The 22,498-nt window shown below is 34.7% G+C and overlaps 1 protein-coding gene across 2 annotated transcripts in view; it reads left to right on the top strand.

Moving 5' to 3' along the window:
• Window positions 1–1,495: 1,495 nt before the first annotated feature.
• Window positions 1,496–22,498, top strand: part of LOC123669374 (cAMP-dependent protein kinase catalytic subunit 3) — a 42,299-nt gene continuing 21,296 nt past the window's right edge. The window contains exons 1-2 of one of the 2 annotated variants that reach the window (XM_045602980.1): window positions 1,496–1,708; window positions 1,787–1,984. In XM_045602980.1, the coding sequence (XP_045458936.1) occupies window positions 1,807–1,984 (178 nt within the window). In that variant the 5' untranslated portion in view covers window positions 1,496–1,708; window positions 1,787–1,806. Of the gene's footprint in view, window positions 1,985–22,498 lie in introns of both variants that reach the window. The other variant, XM_045602979.1, reaches the window with a different exon arrangement.

Genomic DNA, 22,498 nt, shown 5'->3' with positions numbered 1-22,498 from the left:
ATAAGATTTTGTGACCTAGTTAATATTAATGGTTACTTATATTTTTACAACAAAATATTTTGCGGATCTCTATAAATGACTCAATTATTTGAGTTTATTGTAACATTAGGTTTGGGAATAGCTTTTACCGTATTAAACAAGTTATAACCCCATATTGCATGGGCTTACAAAAACATGTTCAAATTGCAATATTTATTTTGATTTGATGATAATGTTAAAATAAAAATCCCAGGTAAGCAAATGAGATTGTTTTTGGGTTTCTGCAAGAAAGTGTTTCGGAAAGTGAACGGATGCAGTGATATTTAGTCGCTAGTAGAGCGCCACTTAGGTTTAGCAGGCGTATCTTGTTATTGTTAACGGTATTATGGTAGAGCAGGGTTCGTATACACGAAAGGTAGAGTAATTTGGTTCGTTCATCATGCTCTAAAGGGTCAAAGGGTTTTTCATTTCGAGATAAATCCAGATCTTACAATGCCTGACGTTGAGTAGGTACATTAAGTATAAGGCTAAGAACTTTAGATAGTTTGAGTAGCTGTTATGAAACTTAAATTGGTCTTTGAGATGAATTTAAAGGTAGTTTCAGGTGTGAGTCGTCGTATTAGACGATAGAATATGTTAACGATATGCGATAATGTCGTGATAGGCCTATAGCTTAAGGGAAGATGACACTCGGTCCTCGATTGATCATTTCTACTTATATAAGAATATACGTCACGCACGATTTAATCTACTTTGAGTTTTGATTCAGTGATATTGATTGTTATTTATAGCGGTTGCCTAGCTTGCACCAATCAGTTTGTGGATTTCAGGATTAGCATGCAAACAAAGAAACAAATAAATTCTCACTTTTATTGGCAGGTATGGATTCAGCGATTTTGTTCAAGTTAGTTTTATAAATGCTTGCTGCAGTGCAAGTTGAATGAACATAGCGTGATATGGGTATGTGCATGTGTTTTGTTATGCAAAAGTGTATCTTGTGTTTTATTTTAAACAGTTATTCTTGTAAGAGATAAATGGCGATTACTGTTATATTTGATTTTTGTAGATATTATATTATAACGGGAATAAAACCTGACATAAGTCTAGAGATAAAATAATAAAAACACATTTTTATATGACAGGCATAAATATTAGAAGTTATAAAGAATAACACGATTTTTAAATAATTTCTTGGAAAATGTTTATACTATTTATTTCCAGTAACTGTCACTAGTTATTTTAAGAGTCATTTTCATCCTCTTTGAGACCTACTTCGAAGATGACATTTTACCAGACAAAAAATATGAGTAATATTTTTTATAACTTTATAGGTCGTTATTAATAGCGATAAAAAATAATTTAAAGATTTATGTACTCAATTTGATTTGACATTATATTCCCAATAGTATAATGATCAGTAATTACACTAGACATTTATTCGACAACGTTTGCAAATACATATTCCTAAAAATAATATTTCCATCAAACTTTGTTTAGGGACAAGAGTTTCGCACGTTACTACTATACCGATGGCCGATCTCTACCGCCATCGCCAGTGAGAATCAAAGCGCGTTGAGGAGAGAACGTGTCTTTATAAATAACTGGAACGCGCGCTTTACACTACACGAATTTTTTAAAAACAAAATCAAACAAAACTGGCCTAAAATAAATTATGCTAAATTTTCCTATATAAACATTTACAACTGCGGCTACGTTTCTTTGGACTTGTGTAAGGATTAAAGAGATTGTTTTATTTGAGAGTTAATTTAATAATGTTTTGAATTTAATTCATTTTAATTTTTGGAAGATTTTCCTAAAACTTCTACAATGATGATGGCTAGTGCTAAAATGATTAGAAACTGTAGCTCGGACCTAAGTTCCGATGTACGGTCCCTTTCGGTGGCATCATCTACTGAAGAACAGGAGTCCACCACCACTGATACCGAATATTCTGAAGAAGAGAAAGAATATGAACTAGATGATCTGCAAATTTTGAAGACCATCGGTGAGTTTAATACCGTTATAACAAGTTAATTTAATTATGTCTGTAGTAATACGTGATGTACGTTTTTATGTGACTCTACATATTATTAATTTTATTTTTCTTCGCTATAAATATATATCAATAATAATACTAAAAGTAAAATGATCTTGAAATGCCTGTTATGTTGTTTCTTAACTAATTACCAACTTCTTTTTTTTATTCAATGTTTGTTAATAGTATAATAATTATATGCAAAATATTAATTTACGACGCTTTATACCAAGTGAGGAAGAAATACCGCATCATAGTCCTTCCAAAAATAAATTATTATTTTAGCTTTTATAATTATTTTTTTTTTGAAATTTATTATTATAATTTTAAAGTAATAATAAATTTCGTATTATAGGGAAGTGAAATAAGAGGGAGCACTTTCCTCATACCTCCGAAACCCTGCATACATACCTGCTTGTTTTTTGAATTTAAATAAAATAAATTTATTATTACTGAAACGACCTAGTTAACAATTTAAAAAAATACATAATACAAGTTACTTTAACGTTTTTTTTTTTGTTTACTTGTAAATAATATTTTAAGAAAAAAATATGATGTCTTTAAATTATTAACGAAAAAAAAAAATATAGTATATAATTTAAATTTAATCATTTAATTTTTTATTGTGTAAAATTTACGTTTTATGCTAAAACTTCTATATAATGACGTTCTTATAATTTTACACGTTGTTGAAAAGAAACTAATTTATATTTACGAGTCTACGAGTTATCGTTGAAAGTTTTTCACACCTATCTTTAAGTTGAAAGTGAAGATTGAGTGTGTAAATGTAAAAATAAAACAATAAATGCTGCTAAAATTGTTTGAAAAAATTGATGGCTTATACCGGTGCACCGGATTTTGTTTTATGTACGTACCTACTCTTTATAATAGTTACTTATACCGATATTAAATGCTATTGACCGACTTAGGTTTTAATTGCATTGATTATATTGTTAGTTTAGGCACGATCAAACTTTTCATTATAGATATTTTTCGTTACCTTGTAATCAGTATGTTAGTGGTTTGTAAATATACGATAAACTTATATGAATGTCCTTGGTCTAAATCTATAGAACGTTGCAAGGCGAAAGGTGTAGGAGCCCCCTTTGACCTAATTATAGTGGGAGGTATGAGTCAAGGTCATTTCGATTGCGGAGCTCGACTGAACTATGTATTTGCATAATGATTGAAAATTTTAGTTACTACAATTATCTAATATTTTTTTGTAATAATATTTTAAAAGTGCTTAGTGAGTTTTCAAGTTTCCATAATTAAATTTACAGATATATAATTTGAATACGCTATCTACTTATGGATTTAGAATAACTTACGATGCTTAGATTAGTTCCTACCGTATAGGTAGGGATTGTTATTATAAAGGACTAGGAAAGGAAAAGAAGGTTTAAAAAAGGACTAGGATGGTTTTACATGTCTGTCATCTACATATGTTTAATATATTTATGTTACCTATATAGAACAGTTTCTTCTGTTTATATAGTAAATGACAAAACATCGTGAAATGAATTTATCTCTAATACAAACAATCTCTTGGCTGGAAAACCATTGTGAAGACGAAACAGAGCACACAGCGTCTCGCAGACAGAGGCATCTGGTTTTACCTATTATCCTCTCAGCGCCCTAGTTACAACGGTAATGACTACCTACATCACAATTTTCGTTTCAGTCTGTTTAAAATGCGTCTCTCAAATACATGTATAATTACCATCATGTTGTCAATACGTCATGGTGTTTGGAAAATCTTTCTTAGATTTGTGTCTGTATTACTTACGCCTTATATTAGCATGGTCATTATGTAAAATATGAGTCATGCTCATGACTAGGTTTATTATATCTTAATTATTACAATGCCCTTTTAACCGTTTACGTCTGCAAAACACAGTTTTATTGTAAATAAATTATTGTACATATCCTTCATGAAAATGAAGCACGTTAAATGTAACATATGATAAATTAATAGAATTTCAAAATAAATATATTTACTAAGAAATGAACATTAATTTGTCTATATAGTCACGCGTGAGTAGCAATAGAATGTAGGTTAGTTTATCACGCAAACTTGAGCATCAGAAAGTAACGTGCGTTCGTTGTCCAATACGAAAAAAATAAATTATCTTAGTCACTCACTTCAGCCTATCGCAGTCCACTGCTGGACATAGGCCTCCCCAAGTTCGCGCCACACATCCCGGTCTTCCGCAATCCTCATCCAGCCTACACCGGCAATCTTACGTAGATCGTCGGTCCAACGGGCCGGAGGACGTCCCACACTGCGTTTGCCAAGACGCGGTCTCCACTCTAGGACCCGTCTACTCCAACGGCCATCGGTCCTGCGACACAGATGACCAGCCCACTGCCACTTCAACTTGCTAATTCTGTGGGCTATGTCGGTTACTTTCGTTCTCCCGCGGATAGTCTCATTTCTAATCCTGTCTTTGAGAGAGACCCCAAGCATAGCCCGTTCCATTGCACGTTGAGCGACTTTAAACTTGTGGACCAGTCCCTTGGTCAGTGTCCACGTCTCGGCTCCGTATGTTAACACAGGCAGGACGCATTGCTCGAAAACTTTTGTCTTCAAGCATTGCGGAATCTTCGAAGTGAAGACTCGACGGAGTCTGCCAAACGCCGCCCAGCCCAACCGAATCCTCCTATCGGCCTCCTTCTCGAAGTTGTTGCGGCCTAGTTGGATAGTATGGCCTAGGTAAATATAATCCTGAACAACTTCGAGAAGGGTACCATCGACCGATACCGGTATCGGTATGACTTGGTTGTTAAACATAACTTTCGTCTTATCCAAGTTCATACAGAGACCGACACGTCGGGAGGACTCGTTTAGGCCGGCCAGCATTTGGCCTAACTCATTCAGCGTCTCCGCAAAGATGACAATATCGTCGGCGAAACGAAGGTGAGAGATGAATTCACCGTTGACGTTGATGCCCCGTTCCCCCCAATCCAAGGTCTTAAAAACATCCTCTAGCGCAGTGGTAAACAGTTTCGGTGATATTACATCCCCCTGTCTTACCCCGCGCCGGAGGGAAATAGGTCTTGTTCTTTGGTCATTGACATGAACGGTCATCGTCGCCGCGTCGTACATAGATTTTAGTACCTCGATATATCGCCAGTCGATATGACATCTCTGCAGAGAGTCCAGGACAGCCCAGGTCTCGACGGAGTCGAAGGCTTTCTCGTAGTCCACAAATGCCATACACAGCGGTTGATTATATTCTTCCGTCTTTTGGATAATCTGCCGAACAGTATGGATGTGGTCCACGGTGCTGTAGCCATTTCGAAACCCAGCCTGCTCTGGTGGTTGGAATTCGTCGAGTCTTCTGGCGAGACGATTCGTAACAACCCTCGAAAACAGCTTATAGACGTGGCTCAGAAGTGAGATCGGTCTGTAATTCTTTAACAGAGACTTATCGCCTCTCTTAAAGAACAGCACCACCACACTCCTGGACCACGCCTCCGGCGTGGTACCTCGGTGGATGACGGCGTTAAATAGTCTTGCCAAGGCTTTCAGGACAGGTCGCCCTGCGGCTTTAAGGAGTTCAGTGGTAACTCCGTCATCCCCCGGGGCCCTTCCGTTTTTAAGCTGCCCGAGCGCTGTACCAATCTCATCCTCTTCGAAGTCCGGGATACACTCCGAATAATGGCGCAACAATGGTGCCCGTGGATCTTCGGTGTCCCAAGTCGCAGGCTTGCGTGCGCTCGACGAGTACAGCTGTCCATAAAAATTCTCAACCTCTTCTCGGACCTGAGGGCGAGAGCAGACGGTTCTGCCATCTGCTGTTTTAAGTTTCGCAAGAAGGCTTCTCCCCAATGGTCTTTGGAAAACTTTGGACCCCCTATTCTGCTCAATCAGAGTAGCAACCTCTCTCGTATTTGAGCAGCGGAGGTCTCGGCGAATAATTTTCCGTACCCTCTTGGAAAGAGCCCTCTGTTCTGGCGAAGCAGCCGGCAACTCGCGCCTCTGCCGCATCAGATCCAAGGCTTCGGGAGAAAGTTTGGACTGCTTCGTTGGCTTTAATGGTGGAAAGTGCCAGCGACCCAGTGTACACACCGTCTTCACCACGTTGTCGGTTATCTCGTCCACGTCGCTAGTAGTTTCCAGCGAATCGAATCGGTTTTGGAGTTCCAATTGGAACTGCTCGGAGCCACATAGTATTTGGGGCAGCGTAGGTCGGAGAGTAGATTTCATCAAGCGGGTCCGCTCCTTTCGGAGACATATATTCAGAGTGCCCCGTACTAGCCGGTGGTCGCTGCCGGTGTTAAACCTGTTAACCACTGAGACATCTCTGAATATATGCCTTTTATCCGCTATGATGAAATCTATCTCGTTCCTCGTCACAGTATCGGGGCTTTGCCATGTCCACCTCCTTTGGGGCTTCTTCTCAAAAAATGAGTTCATCAAGAAGAGCCCCTCCGATTCGAGGAAGTTGACAAGCGTCTGCCCCCTGTGATTCCTGTGCCCCAATCCGTGTGGTCCGATGCTCGATCCGTCGCGGCCTTGTACTCCCACTTTAGCGTTGAAGTCTCCCATAACAACGCTGTAGAAGGTCGAAGTAGTGCCATGTATGGCCCTTGTGATATCTTCATACAAGGCTTCGACTTCATCGTCAGAGTGTGCCGAGGTCGGCGCATATACCTGTATCACTTTCAGGGAGTACCTGTCGGTGAGCTTAAGTACAAGGTACGCTACCCGGGTCGACACACTACTGACTTCCACAACGTTGTTAGTGAGAGTCTTGTCAACCAGAAAACCGACGCCACCTTGGGAAAGCCCATCACCTTCACGGAAGTAGAACAAGTGCCCGGAGTCCAGGATCATCGTGTCCTCTCCCTCTCTTCGGACTTCAGACAACCCCAGTATGCTCCACTTAATGTGACTAAGTTCTACCTCAAGTTCGGTGAGGTGATGGTCCAACCGTAGCGTGCGTCCATTATACGTAGCCAGGAATATTTTTCTATGGCAGCCTCCCGTACCCCGGTGATTCTTAGCACCCTCTACCCCACCGTTACCACGGCCGCTGCCGTAGCCGGGAATAGTGGGGCTGCCGGGAACTGAGGGCCTTATTTTTAGGTTCGAACTCATGGGGGTTTTTGCCCATAGTCACCACGCTGGGCAGGCGGGTTGGTGACCGCAGGGCTGACTTTGTCGCACCGAAGACGCTGCTGCCCGTCCTCGGTCTGTGCATTTAAAAAGCCAACAGTTGGATGGCTATCCCGCCATCGGTCGGCCTTTCAAGTTCCAAGGTGGTAGTGGAACTGTACTATCCCTTAGTCGCCTCTTACGACACCCACGGGAAGAGATGGGGTGGCTAAATTCTTTAGTGCCGTAACCACACAGCACCAATTATCTTAGTAAATAATAAAAATTGTATTGTGCCATCGCGATATGACCCAAATGATGTTGGAATGATTTGATATAGGTGATAACACCTGTTTATTTTGCAAATCATTATACTATTAAATATTTGCCAAACAATTTAAATTGCTGACGTCTCTAGGACACAAAATACGTACACTAATTATGTTTTTTTTTTGTATAGGATTTGTGACTACAGTTATTTTGCTTCTTAAAACCTGACATTATGAAAACATAGCTCATCAATGCGCATTTATGATCGTTTGCGGCTGAATGTGCCGATACACGTGATCCATGCAAACTGTAAAACTATTATTATATTTTGCAACATTAACTATTTTAGAGGTAAAATAAATGAAAATTACAGAAAATATATATGCTAAGTGTAAGATAATATAGAATTAAAAACAAAGTAGAGAACATTGTATTGGACTTCTTTTTAAGGATTTTGAGATTTGGCTTAAACGAAGTTGTGCAGGAACTATTGTAAAAATATTGTAATTTACATTTACATAATAGTAAGTAGGTAAGTAATTATAATTCCTACATTAATCCACAAATCACATTGTCCTAATCCGATTTACTACGAAAACAATTTATGCGGTGGTTACACGATACACGTGGACTATAATGAAATCACAGATTGCGATCATAGTTCACACAGGTCTTTATTACTAGAACTAGGTTTGGTTAGATTAGAAAAGAAAGTCGCAAAACAATGCGGCGGTCGGAGATGCGTCCGCACGGAAACGGTCACATTTCGTGTTCTTGTGAATTGCGTTTTAGTAAACAATTAATTAGTAGCACGTTATTGATGTATATAGAACATAATATTTGGATTAATATAACAAAGACGTTACAAAAGTTTTTAGTTATTATTCACTTGTAGATACTACACAGAAATAGTAACCTACTTTTTATATTATTGATATTACTGTTTATTTTCAAGGAATGTTTTATTAAATTGAAAATAGTAAATTATAAGTTTTTTTTTTTTATAAAATGTCATTGAGATTTACGACGATTAACAGAAATGTAAAAAGAACTTATTTTATAATGTTAAGAAATGAAGTTCAAACAAAATACTTTAACAAGGAAGAATTAAAAGGTATATTTTCAAATTAGTATTCATTTGAATACATCTCGTAAGTCGCTTTTAAACGGGGTTAAATCGATAAAGTTTTCTGATAATCTGCAGACTTTAACTGACCTGCATCATTGTCTCGGATCTTTACTTGAGTCACCTTGCACTTCGATGCAGTACCCTTGGCCGGTTTCCATACTCTGTTTACTTATCTTCATTATTGTTTATAATAGGTACATCAAGTATAATGTAAATTGAAATGCGTCTTGGTATACGGGTGGTGAACTTGAAGCCTCATTACGAATTATTGCGATAATTTCACTTGTGACGTACAAAGATTTTGTTTAATTTGGTCGGAAATTGCTTTTTCATATAAATAACAACTACACAACACGAATAATACGTTATTGCACTACTAGTTATATAATACTAGCTGACCCCGCAAACGTTACTTTGCCATATATGTTATTAATCCGCTTAAACCCCCCCCCCCATTATAACTTAGGGGTATGAAAAATAGATTGATATTATTATAGATTTTGTGTTCGTCGGCTGTCATCGTACAGGTAACGAACTCGAAATTTAAATTGTATCTATGTCATTGTAATTTCTTTCCTTGATCTTTTCATAGATTGTTGAGTATAATACATTGTCCACACAACCTGTACATACGTTAGAGATTGTTACATTTATCTAAATTCTTAAACATAAAAAATAAAAATGATGACTCGTGGATCCAAGGCGCGCCAGGCGGAGGAACAACTCCGGCTGGCGCTCCAGGAGCTAAAGACATACAGGGTACAGTGTGAGCAATTACTAAGGGAGAGAGACGAAAATGAGAAGGAGTTAGAGAAGATTTTCAAAAAAAATACAGAATTAAAAAATCAAATGTCACAAATGTATACTGAATATACTAATGTAAAAAATGAAAATGAAAATCTTCTCAAAATAGTCAATGGGTTTGACCAGTGCAGAGATGAGTATGAGGAAACCCTCAAATTCAACAGTGAATTGAAACATCAACTGCATGAGGCAAATAAACAAGTTATTCAGCTTAAAAATATAAACCATAGTCTAACAGCCTCTCAAACCCAGTGTCTATACAATGAATTGGTTGAAAACGCACCAAACTTAGTGTCTTCTGTCTCAAACTTGAAAAATAATATTAGTGTAATAGATTTGACCAGTGATGACTCGAACACTACCATCCCTATGCCAAGTAAAAATAAATTAAAAAAATATATCAAAATTAATAAACTCATCAAAAAATGTCACAAATTCTTAAAAACAAAAAATATTTATAAAAAGTATAATAATATTTGTAAAGAGAAAATAGAAATTAAAACAAAAATGATATCATACTGTCAAGAAATTAATATATTAAAAAAAGACTATGAGGCGGATGTTAGCTCACTGCGGTCTGAGATTGGAAATTTAAAGCATAGTTTAGAAATATTAACATCTAAATACAGTACTGCTCAGAAAGAAATTGCTGAACACATATCTGCCATGGATGACCTGGTGAAACTTGGCAACAATAACCTCGAGCGTTTTGACTCTTTTATTAATTATCATAATTGCGAATGCCACCTTTCAGCCTCCGGTCCAACAGGGCAGATAGATACTAGCTTAACTAGTGAATCCCTTACTCGGCCTGCGGGGACTCACACCGACCCCAAATATTATAATGTACAACTACCTGTACATTCCATATCTATTCCTGAGGAAAAAAATAAAATAAAAATTTACAGTGATGAGTTAGGAAAAGGTATGGGAGTATTGTTGAGTGATTTTTGTGTGGGCCAGCGAGTAATCAATCATTGCATGCCCGGAGCCACTTATAATCAAATAGTAAATAGCATTTTGAGTGAGGCTCACTGTCCCAACACAACTATTATTTTATTAATTGGGAGAAGGGGTAATGTAAACAAACACCTAATGGAAAACATTTTAAATAGATTGAATCAGTTAAATATAAATAAAATTTTATTGTTTACACTACCTTATTTAGCTAAATTGCCACAGGAAAATAGGTTAAGATATGACATTAATAATCTAATGCACACAATAACTACTTGTAAGTATTTAAATGTAAATATTAAAAAAAGTAACAAAATTGATGTTATTGACATAAATAATTTATGGAACAATAATAATTATATGTTGACATATAGTAGGCTGAGCCTACCATTTATCTTTAAACGACAGATAACATCTGTGCTATCATATTATATACAAACTGACATAGCCAATAATCTGGTTACTTTGATATCTGCTCATATTGAGCAAAACTATAATATGACATTTTCTGACGTGGAATCCGTTCCAAATAATAATTTAAATTAATTATTAAGACAACAGAGGAAACCTCTAGCATATTAATAATCCATGACATTAAATCAGATAAATGTCATAATAATTTGGTAAGGAAAGCCCACAGTTGTAAAAATTTATATACTGTAAACCTGGTGCACCAAAATATACAGGGCATGCTAGGTAAAGATCTTGAACTGGAGTTATTTATGAATGGTGAAAATATCAATATTTTATGTTTAACAGAACACTGGCTCTCTATTTCCCAGTCCATATTTAACTTCAGCGGTCACCAGGTAGCTAGTATGTTCAACAGAGAAAAAGCTATACGCGGTGGCTCTTTAATAATTGTAAGTAAACTTTTTAAATATAAAGAACGTAAAGACATTGTGAGCCTCTCTGTTGAGCAAACTATTGAATTAGCCTGCGTAGAGCTTGAGCACTTCATTGTTGTATGCGTATACAGACCTCCTAGTGGGTTATATGAGTACTTTGAGAAAGTATTGGAAGAAGTTTTGTTAAAATCAAATAATTCTAATAAGGCTATTGTTGTATGTGGGGATTTTAATATTGATTTATTAGATAATTCTAATATAAGTCTGAGATTTAAGTCTATGCTTCTATCATATAACCTACATAACTTATTTACTGAACCCACTAGAATCACTGCTACTAGTGCTACATGTATTGACAACATATTTACAAACTGTAAACCTTATTCTAAAGCTATTATTAATAAGTTAAGCTCAGACCATTGTGGCCAGTTAGCTTCCTTTTCTTATTCTTTAAATGTCAACAAAAATATTTTAAAAAAGACCTTTGTACCTATAAGTGCTACACGTATGGAGAAGTTTAGAGGTAGTATTGTGGCAAAACTTCCTTATTTATCATACATTAATGACCCTAACTACTTATATAACTCTTTATTTAAATTAGTAAAAACTGAATTTTCTACAATATTTACTTCAAAAACAGTCAATTCAGGGGGTCTCTTGACATTTGGTGAATGGGCAACTACTGGCATATATAAGAGCAGGCAAAGGCTTTATGAATTGTACAGTGAAAAAGCCTATAATCATAGTGTATCGTTTGCTTCTTTTATAAGTGCCTACTCAAAAATGTTTAGAAGAGTATGTTCCATGGCAAAATCCTTGTATATTAAAGACAAAATAAGAAATGCGCATAATAAAATTAAAATGACATGGAACATAATTGCTTGTGAAAGTGGAAGAGTCACAGATCGCGGCTTCGATTTTAAGTTAAATGTCAATGATAAATTTGTTACCTCAGACCGAGAAGTTGCATCTGAGTTTGAAAAATTTTTCACTGACATTCCGCTTTCAACAACGCAATCACTTAATTCGTCTCCAGGCATTGCCGAATTTTTGCTAAAGAAAAACGTTAAAGAATGTAATGTAATATTTACATTTAAACCTGTAAACCCCAAAGATATAATAATAGCCTTCAGAAGCCTGGACGTCAAGAAAACAGCTGATCTATGGGGTTTATCTGTAAAAGTCGTTAGTTCGATAATTGATGTTGTCGCACCTCATCTAGCTACTATATTTAATGGCTGTATAGAACATGGTGTGTTTCCTGATCTAATGAAACACAGTAAAGTAATTCCTATTTTTAAATCAGGCAGTACCCTAGATCCTAATAATTTCAGACCAATTTCAGTACTCCCAACATTTAGTAAAATTTTTGAAAAAATCATCCTCGGGCAAATGTTATCGCATTTTAATGCACACAATCTACTACATAAGAAACAGTTTGGTTTTACAAAAGGTCGCTCCACAACAGATGCTAGTGTTGAGCTAATTAGAAATATTTTTGAGGCATGGGAGAGGTCGCAGGATGCTCTTGGGATATTCTGTGACTTATCCAAGGCCTTTGATTGTGTGCACCATGAGACGTTGATCAGGAAACTGCATCATTATGGGATTAGAGATAGGGCACTCAGCCTCCTGAATTCCTATTTGAATAATAGAATACAGAGGGTTGATGTAAATGGTAAGAGATCTCCTGGGGCTCCTCTGGATATGGGGGTTCCACAGGGCTCTATCCTTGGCCCATTTCTCTTCCTTATTTACATAAATGATTTGCCATTTTTTGTACAGGACAAGCATGAGATAGTATTGTTCGCTGATGACACTTCACTTATTTTTAAGGTGAAACGTAATTTACTTATGTACGACGATGTAAACGATGCTCTCTCAAAGGTTGTCTACTGGTTTGATTCAAATAATTTATTATTAAATAACAAAAAAACAAAATTAATAAAATTCACGACACCTAATGTTAAACTTGTTGATAATGGTGTAGAATTGGGAGGAGAGATGTTAAAACCGGTGGAGTCCACTAAATTCCTAGGCATCACTATAGATTCGAAATTGCGGTGGGATCTTCATGTTGAGGGGATAGCGAATAGGCTCAGCTCTGCAGCGTTCGCGGTTAAAAAAATTAGACTTATTACTGACGTAGATACAGCTCGCGTAGTATATTTTAGTTATTTCCATAGCATTATGTCATATGGAATCTTATTATGGGGAAATGCAGCTACTGTCAATACTATTTTTGTCCTGCAGAAAAGAGCTATTCGTGCAATTTATAGTTTAGGCCCTAGAGTATCATTAAGAGATAAGTTTAAAGAAATAAAAATATTGACTGTTGCTTCTCAATATGTGTACGAAAATGTTATGTATGTTCATAAAAATATACACGAATTTCCCAGGAATTGCGACATGCATAGCATTAATACTAGGAACAAACATAAACTTGTAGTGCCTGTAACTCGCTTACGCCGAGTCAGTAATTCCTTTTATGGACAATGTATACGCTTATACAACAGGCTCCCAGAAAACGTTCAAAAAGCTTCTATTGCTAAATTTAAAAAAATTGTGAAAAAACGATTGTGTAGTAAAGGATATTATTCGATTAATGATTTTCTAGAAGACAGTACGCCTTGGGAATGATGTGATCGCTTCCAGGCTATTTCAACTTATAAAATTATTGTTCAATTCGATTTGCTTTGGGAAAAAAAACATTACTGTAAAAAAAAATGATATTAGTCCCGCTGAGTTTCTTCCGCCAGTTCTTCTCAGGTCAGAGGCTTCTTCTTTCCGAACTGGTAGTAGACTCATGACGTTCAGTAAGAAATTGTAATAATTTTATGCTGAATAAAATATTTTGAATTTGAATTTGAATTTAGATGTTGGCCGATTCTCAGACCTACCCGATATGCCCACAAAATTTTATTAAAACCGGTCGAGCCGTTTCGGAGGAGTTCAATGTTTAACACCATGACACGAGAATTTTATATATTAGATAAATACTAGAACATGAATTCTATTGTATATTGTATGGACGTAAAATTTAAATAATAAAAATTAGAGCGACGTAACGATCAATGTAATTGAATTAAAATAAACGGTCGAAAGCGAGTTTTACTTGAACTATTCCTGTAGCGTACTCAGTGGAAGTGGCGTTATGTAACACATCAGCGGATGATTTCGAGATGCGATTCCGAATAACGATAACGCTTTCTCTAACATTAGTGCTGTGTAGTGACATTGCTCGTCTGCTTCGTCTAGGTCACTGTTAATTTATTTTTTAATCTCTTTAATAAGTTCCACTTAAAATAGTTTTTATAAAGAAAATTTTTCAATATATAAATCTATATTAGATATGGGACAAGGATATTACATTTAAGACATTTCGATATAAGTTCTAATAGTATGACTAAAATATAATTTTTATTAACCTCAAAATTGCTTTAAAAATCTCATCTTTTTTCTGATTTTGCAACAGTTTTAGTTCTCTATATCTTTTTCATATATTTTGATATGTCATGCTTATAAGTTCGTATCATTATGCATTTTATTTTTTAAGCATTTCAATACTTGATTTTATGAGTAATTAGGTTGCCAGTATTCCTCAATCTTTCATTTTCGGAAATAACTGAGTTCAACTTCAAGAGACTGGTTTGTTTATATAACCGAGTGAAGGTAATCGAAGACGATTTTCGTCAAGTCCGGGCTTGTCGCAAGTTAAATGTGTCGTTGAGTCAATAAACTCGAAAGTGATGCGAAGTTGGAGACAAGGTGTGAGGCTAAAATAAATTAGGCAACATATTTTATTTATAGATTTTAATTGGAAAGTTTTGTTTATGTTTAGTGTATCAAATACATAATGAAAATAAGTTTATAAAGATTATTTATCAAACTTTTAATATTCTTATTTTAAGACTATACAGCCAGATCTTACATATATAACATGCAGGGAACCTAAAATAAAGTGTGTAGGTTTTATTTTCACTTGGTATTTCGACAGGATGCATCTACACGATTACGACCTGACTAGGATATTTGTCCATGGAAAAAAAAAAATCTCATAAACCTGATAAAAACATGGACAGATGCAGATCAAATTCTCATAGATCTCATAGCATCTAATAACTAGGTATGAGAATTTGGTCTGCATTTGTACCTACATATTTCCACGAGGCTTACAAGATTTTTTCTATAAGGTTGTTCCCTTTACGACGAGTCTGATAAATATTCTTAGCTTACTTTTACAATATGTACATTACCTTTATCGTCGGTATAATACCGGTGCAGACTACTTTATAGCGATCGATCACAGGAATATTGTTCGACTTATTAAATTTATTTACTTGCAAGTTCTACGTATGAGATCATTTAAATCCGTCATCGCGATTGAAAGTTTTATGTTTTTCAATGTCTATTGCTATCCGTGCTAACCGGCTATATTAGTTTTTATTTTGTGGATACTATAGTGTTTTTTAAAAAGTGAATGTTGTTGCAATACTTTTCAAACTGCAAATGAATTTAGGTTAGTAAATATGTAGATACTTAATTAGGCTAATGGATTATCTAAATATTACGTTCAGTTTCACTGTCCTACTTGTCTATATTTTTGCTGAACAGAAATAACAAATGCAATTTGTTCGAGTTGGTTGATACTGTTCCGGTGAAATGAGAAATGACCCATTTGACGAGAACTCACGGTATTCCCACAATTCTGGGAAACACTCGTTAAAGTTTTGACAATATACATTTTAAGCACGAAGTACGATGACCTGCAATCATATCAAATAAAAAAGATTTTTATTATGTACTAATGTTTACGCAGTTACACGTATTTTTAAATATAGACAGTTGTGTTTTCCGTGTTGTCTTACCGATTTAAACTGTCGCCGTATTTTACGTTTTTGTTAACATTTTACTCATTGAAAAAATGTTTGTTTACAAAATTATTCGCAAATGTTTATCTCAAAAGACCTTTGATTACGCTTCAGCCTGTAATATCCCACTACTGGGCATAGGCCTCTTTCCCCATGTAGGAGAAGGATCAGAGTTTAATTCACACTGCTCCAATGTGGGTTGGCGGATATATTCCCTACTATGAGTAACGATCGCTATCAGATGTACATAATAACAACCGGGACCGACAGCTTAACGTGCTCTCCGAGGCACGGTGGGGAGACCCACAAGGACTGCACAAACACCCAGACCACGGCAAACACCTGTATGGCCAATACAAATGTTTGTCATGTGCGAGGATCGAACTCGCAACCGCCAGCGCAACAGGTACAATCCATGGCTGAAACCGTTGCGCCACCTTTGATGTAAGCAACATATTATAGTTTTAATATAATTATGTATATACATTAAATTTTGTTTTTGAAAAATAACACTATTTAAGCCAAAAATAATTCTTTAACGTTTAAAAGTCTGCAGTAGTACTATAATTATATTCTGTAGTTCCTCTGTCGGCACGGAACTAAAAAAGGACGTATAAAATTGTTTTACTTTATCTTTATCTAAAATGTTTAACTCGCCAGCTAGTCGTATATGAAAGACTTTACAATTGTCTATCTTCTGTGACGTGGCATTTTATCTTATTTGATGTACTGATATCTTACTTATGTTAGTGTTTGATTCTTTAAACGCAATAATCTTACAATCTACTGTGCTGATATTACCGTATATTTTTTTATATCTTAGAAAGTCATTTGGCATTTTGTTACCATCCGTAATGGTTAAAAATAGTCAATTTTAACCGTCAACGTAAATTAAACCTATGGAAATGTCTAGTGTATAAATAAAATGAAAGTTTCACTTCACACTGTACTTCAAGAGAGACATATTGTCTCTCCTTTAAAACTGCACCACCACACTCCTTTAAGTTTTGCAAGAAGGTTTTTCCCCAATTATCTTTGGAAAACCTTTAAGCCCCTATAAGAGTTGTAATCTCTCTCGTATTAGAGAAGCGGAAGTCTCTGTGTATAAGTTTCCGTATCCTCTTAGAAAGAGCTTTCTGTTCTGGCGAAGCTACTTGAGCAATGAGAATCTCATCACATCGGATCCAAGATCAAAGTTTCTGCGACCCAGTGCACACATCGTCTTCACCACGTCGGTCATCTCGTCCATGTTGCTAGTTGTTTTTAGCGAATTGAATCACACTGAATTGCCAAGTTGAAGTCGCAGTGTGTTGTGTGTCGCAGGACCGATGGCCGACGACGATCTACGTAAGATTACCGGTGGAGGTTGGATGAGGATTGCGGAAAACAGGAGTGTTTGGCACAAACTTGGGGAAGCCTATGTCCAGCAGTGGACTGCAATATGCTGATGTGTGTGTAAAAGTAAAAAAAAACTCAAAAGTAGTGTTTAAGTATTTTTTTTTGTGAGTAAGTAAACTTTAGCTATATTCGATGATTTTCTTTACATCTCTGAACAATTCTAAATATGGAATAAAAGTTGAAGGTAAAATACTAAAAAAAAATATTATTTTTTCTTTTAGAGAGCATAGTTATTAGCAACTTACTACAACAACATAAAGGTAAAGGAATGATACTATTTCTTAGCATTTGTAAGGTATACGTCTATCAAAAAGAAAATACAATAAAGCTTGTGCTCATTTGCGTCAAAACTTTTATGTATTCACATATATGTTATTGATGAATATTGCTTTTCAGTAGATTTTACGAGATATATATTGTTATTGGAATGCAGAAACCAGTAAATTTAACATTGTTTTGAAAGATTAGTATATCGATGGCTGCCAACACGTGCCGTCTGCACAAGCTTGATGGAAATAATATCATGTTTGTAATCTTTACCAATATCCCTTTCATTTCGCGCGTCAAACGTCAAGTAATCCCACTTCACACATTACAGCAAACGAATATATGTTTCCGAACGTGACTGTTAGTTTTTAGAACAGCTGGAAGTTTTTTACTATTTAGCAAAACGATACGATACAGATGAATAGTCATATTTTTAAATATACACAAATCTGTAAATACACTCGATATATTTAACAATCGGTTGCTATGTACTATTCCTCAAGCAAAGTGTTATTCGGTAAGAAAGATAAATAGGTAAATTTTTGATGAATAGTTTGATTTTATCAGAACGTAATATTCTTTCTATTTGGTCATGATGGATAAACATTATTTTGCAAATTATTTTTAGCAATATACATATGTATGTGTGCTGTGTGGCTACGGCACTAAAGAATTTAGCCACCCCCTCTCTTCCCGTGGGTGTCGTAAGAGGCGACTAAGGGATAACAAGGTTCCACAACCATGATGGAACTTAAGAAGCCGACCGATGGCGGGATAACCATCCAACTGCTGGCTTTGAAATACACAGGACGAAGACGGGCAGCAGCGTCTTTGGTGCGACAAAGCCAGTACTGCGGTCACCAACCCGCCTGCCCAGCGTGGTGACTGTGGGCAAAACACATGAGTTCACGTTATTTTTGACGTAAACTTGTGGAGGCCTATGTCCAGCAGTGGACTGTATAGGCTGTAATGATGATGACATATGTATTAATAGCTTAAAAATTTAATATTTAAAAACTAAACAAATTATTTAAAGAATTCTATTGTCATAATAAAGTTTTGACTTATCAAAGTTGTTTTGAAAGACAGAAGCGACTCTATGTACGAAGCTTAACAATAGTTAAAATGTCAGCATGCGCAACAGAACGTATTCTTTTACTAATAAAAATATTAAAATAATAGTAATCCTTCTTCATATATTTATTGGTTCTTAGCTTTAGTCAGAAATTCAGCATCAGAAATTTTGCCTAATGACAGTGTTTTTTCATTTAGAAAATACCGCGTTTTATGTGTACCGCAAGATTTTATTTTATTTCTAAACAACAAATACGTTTGAGAATGGGTGTAAAAGGCTAAATTTATAAATAAAATGTAATTGAGGTCAAAAGGTAGTTTTTATGGCGGGTTATTACTAGATTGTGTTTAAAATTAGTTATGAATCGTTTGAGGTAGCACTGAATCCTTAGGACAGAGAACGTTTAAGGTCAATTAATATGACGTGATTTATGTACATTTGTAATGACACAGTTATTGCATTTTTCACTTCGATATAGGTAACTAAGATTGATATAATATCCGTAATGGTTGCTATGAAAGTTACATTAAAATATTCTACACGGTGTATATTACTTCCGATATAGTGACATAGGTTGGTAAAAACGGGTAGCATTCGTGGAGTTTCTGAGAGCTATTTCTCGCGTCACGATTTAAGATCATTAAACCTTATGAAGACCGTGATTGTTTTTCCCCGTCCCCAATATAAAAAAAACATTGTTTATATTTTACTGCATCATCAGCCTTCGTTATCATTGAAATGACGTGAGGAGCATGTTTGTTGTATTATTTTTAGGAACAGGAAGTGAAATATCGATTGAGCTGATTAATATTTCAACATCGTTCGATTGTACTTAATAAATTTTTTATTAGTAATTAGTTTGATGTATTTGGTTTTGAACTGTTTAAATAGTTTTTAGTGAAGAAATTTATACCAATATTTTAAAATAATTATTGTTACTAGATTTTCAAGGTCAGTCAATTTGTCAGGTTTTTCCTTTTTTGTACGATTCTCCTTGCCTCTAAGCAAATGCTTAAGAAAAAGCCAATAAGTGGTGTTTTTACAAATAAGTGTTAGTTTATTCATTTATTGATCTTCACTTTTTGTCCATTGCGCTATCTAATTGCGTTTATTTTAACTTTTTTCATAAAATAATATAACATTTGAATACAGCTGCAACTTGTAAACATATATAATTTACATAAAACGGGATCATGTCTGTTATTTAATACGCACGTAACTCATTTATTCCTATACTTTAACAGCTCACTCTAATTTTCAAGTATGATTTGCTTCTTTATAACAAGCTCATTTTATATTACCACCATAACATTTTGTTAACCTATTTACTTGCACGCGATGTTAGGAACGCATGACAGATTTTAATTACCGCTACGTCACCTTCGTGACAAAAATCTAGATATCTTTGTATAAAATGTACAATTTTAAAAAGCTTTTGAAGCGAACAAAAGCAAAATGCATAATTACGAGTATATACTGAAGCCTCACGAAAGTTCACGTCTTTCAATTTCCGACTCTTATATTTTTTATTCAATTAGAACTAAAAATGTTTTGTACTTACGAAAAATATTCGTGGTTAACACCGTTAAACAATTTATATTTATTAGTCATTATTGCAATTATAAACACTAAGGTAATCTAATATTTTGTTAAAAGAATACCACATATAATTGCTTTTTGTTTTTCTTGATTTCGTTTAACAGAAATAATAATTGTTATCCTTGAAAGCCGCTATTCGCTGCTATGGCTAGATAACAGGTTTTTGATTAACTAGCTGAATGTTCAATATTGTTGCAGTTTTCATAACAATTTTCCTATTTTTTCCGTTTTCTTAATACATATTCAATGCTATTTTTCATTCAGTTAAAAATCATTAGCTATAACTTAATTTGTTTAGTCGGTAAACTGCGAAATATAATCTTTTTTATTACTTCGGTCGTGATTCTTAAATCATATCTTTGTTTAATGCTCTAATGCTATGAGCATCGTGATATTTTGTATCAACTTCAATAAAAAGGCTTTCTATTGCAAATAGCTTAAAATCACGAGTTCGGTGTTTAAGTAAAAATAATAGTATGGATATATAAATAATATTTTTTGTATTTTAGTAAACTAACCAAATATACTAATTTTTTATGACTTGTCTGTAGACGGCCCTTAGACGGAAATTTGCTATGACGTATTGGACACGTTCCAAATTTACAAGTTAAACTTCACATCTTGACATGAGATGGGAATGGCAACATTTATATCAACGTTGTTTGTTCTTGTAGCACGAGGACAGATTTAAACGAGATATTAATACATTGGCTGGAAAAAAATTTAATTTAAAAAGTGGGAACTTCGAAACACAAATTACGAGAGAAATGTCGCAGCGAAGGAGGAAAAAAATAAGTTTTAATGGACATTTTTCATATTTTTTTTATTTTAATGACACATTAATGACTTAAACAAAACTACAATATAACAGATTAAAGTAGAACCAGTAGTCTTATTGCTTGTAGAACGATCTCAGGTGATCAATTTGTCAAAAGACAAAACACAAAAATAACTGCGCTAAAATAAAAGTGCTAAATCTATAATTAATAAAAAGAGAGGCTCTATACCCATAAACATCTTTCTTAGTCCTAGTTATAATGACCTGTAGGAAATAAGGGTTTATCAAATATAATTGAGATAGGTAATAAGTATTCCTTTATTGAGAAATACCGTCCCAGTGTATATTGACAATACTAATGGTGTTTGGTGAATCTACTAATTTACGTATACAAACGAGTAGCAGATCACCAGCGTACGGGACGGTAAAGAAGTTAAGTATGTCGTGGATGAATTTATAAATATAGAAAATAAAGGTTGTGCCAATATTCCACCTTACGGAACACCGCCATTTCCAACGTCCATATAAATATTCACGAAACAAGTTATAAGTTTAGCCAATGGATATTAGTTTCTCAAGAGATTTGTAACGAATATATAAATGGGAGCATATTCAGAAATGTAGGAAGGGTGATGAGTATGTATGGGAAAATTAATTCAGTTTTTAGATTGTATAATTTCTTTCTTTACTATCAGTTGGAAATTAAAAAAACCTTGGTATATTTTACGTTAACATTGCTTAAACTTACCAGGAAAACACACATACATTGAAAAATTGCGTTGTAATTAAAAATGATCTTTATAGAAGAATATCTACATGCTTTAATCTTCAATCTTGACCACTACTTCATTATAAAGTATGGGGGTATTTGGGTTGTCTGGAAGAAATGGCTAAATAGCCATAAGTCCGCTCATTGTACTTCACAGCCTGTAAATGTTTTTTTTTAAATGTGTTTATTGTTTAAAATGTATTTGTGGTGCACAATAAAGTATAAATAAATAAATAGACTGTAGGTTGTTGGTTGTTGGTTGGTTGTTGTTGGTTGTAACGCGTTGTTAGTCCTACATTTGTGTATTAATTAGTCTCATAAATTAATTAATAGTCAAATAATTTTGTCATACATATATGTACCTACATAACAAAACATTTTTTTATCTAAATTCAAATTTCGAATAAAATTTGCATAATGTATTTTTTATGTTTTGTCAAGGATAAGAAAGTTGTCTAAAACAGCATATAAATGAAGAAAAAGCTGTAGAAACCTAAGATATAAAATGTTTAATTTTTAGTTGAACGGTTGAAAAAATGCCAATGAATTTTAACGTTATCGCTAAACGAATTTTATTACTATTAAGCCCGTCGTCCTCTTTCTTATATTGTTTAG

This window comes from Melitaea cinxia, chromosome 3 (genome assembly GCF_905220565.1).
Source record: "Melitaea cinxia chromosome 3, ilMelCinx1.1, whole genome shotgun sequence".
Taxonomy (NCBI): Eukaryota; Metazoa; Arthropoda; class Insecta; order Lepidoptera; family Nymphalidae; genus Melitaea; species Melitaea cinxia.
The sequence above is the reverse complement of the archived record's forward strand: the minus strand, read 5'-3'. Positions and strand labels throughout refer to the sequence as shown.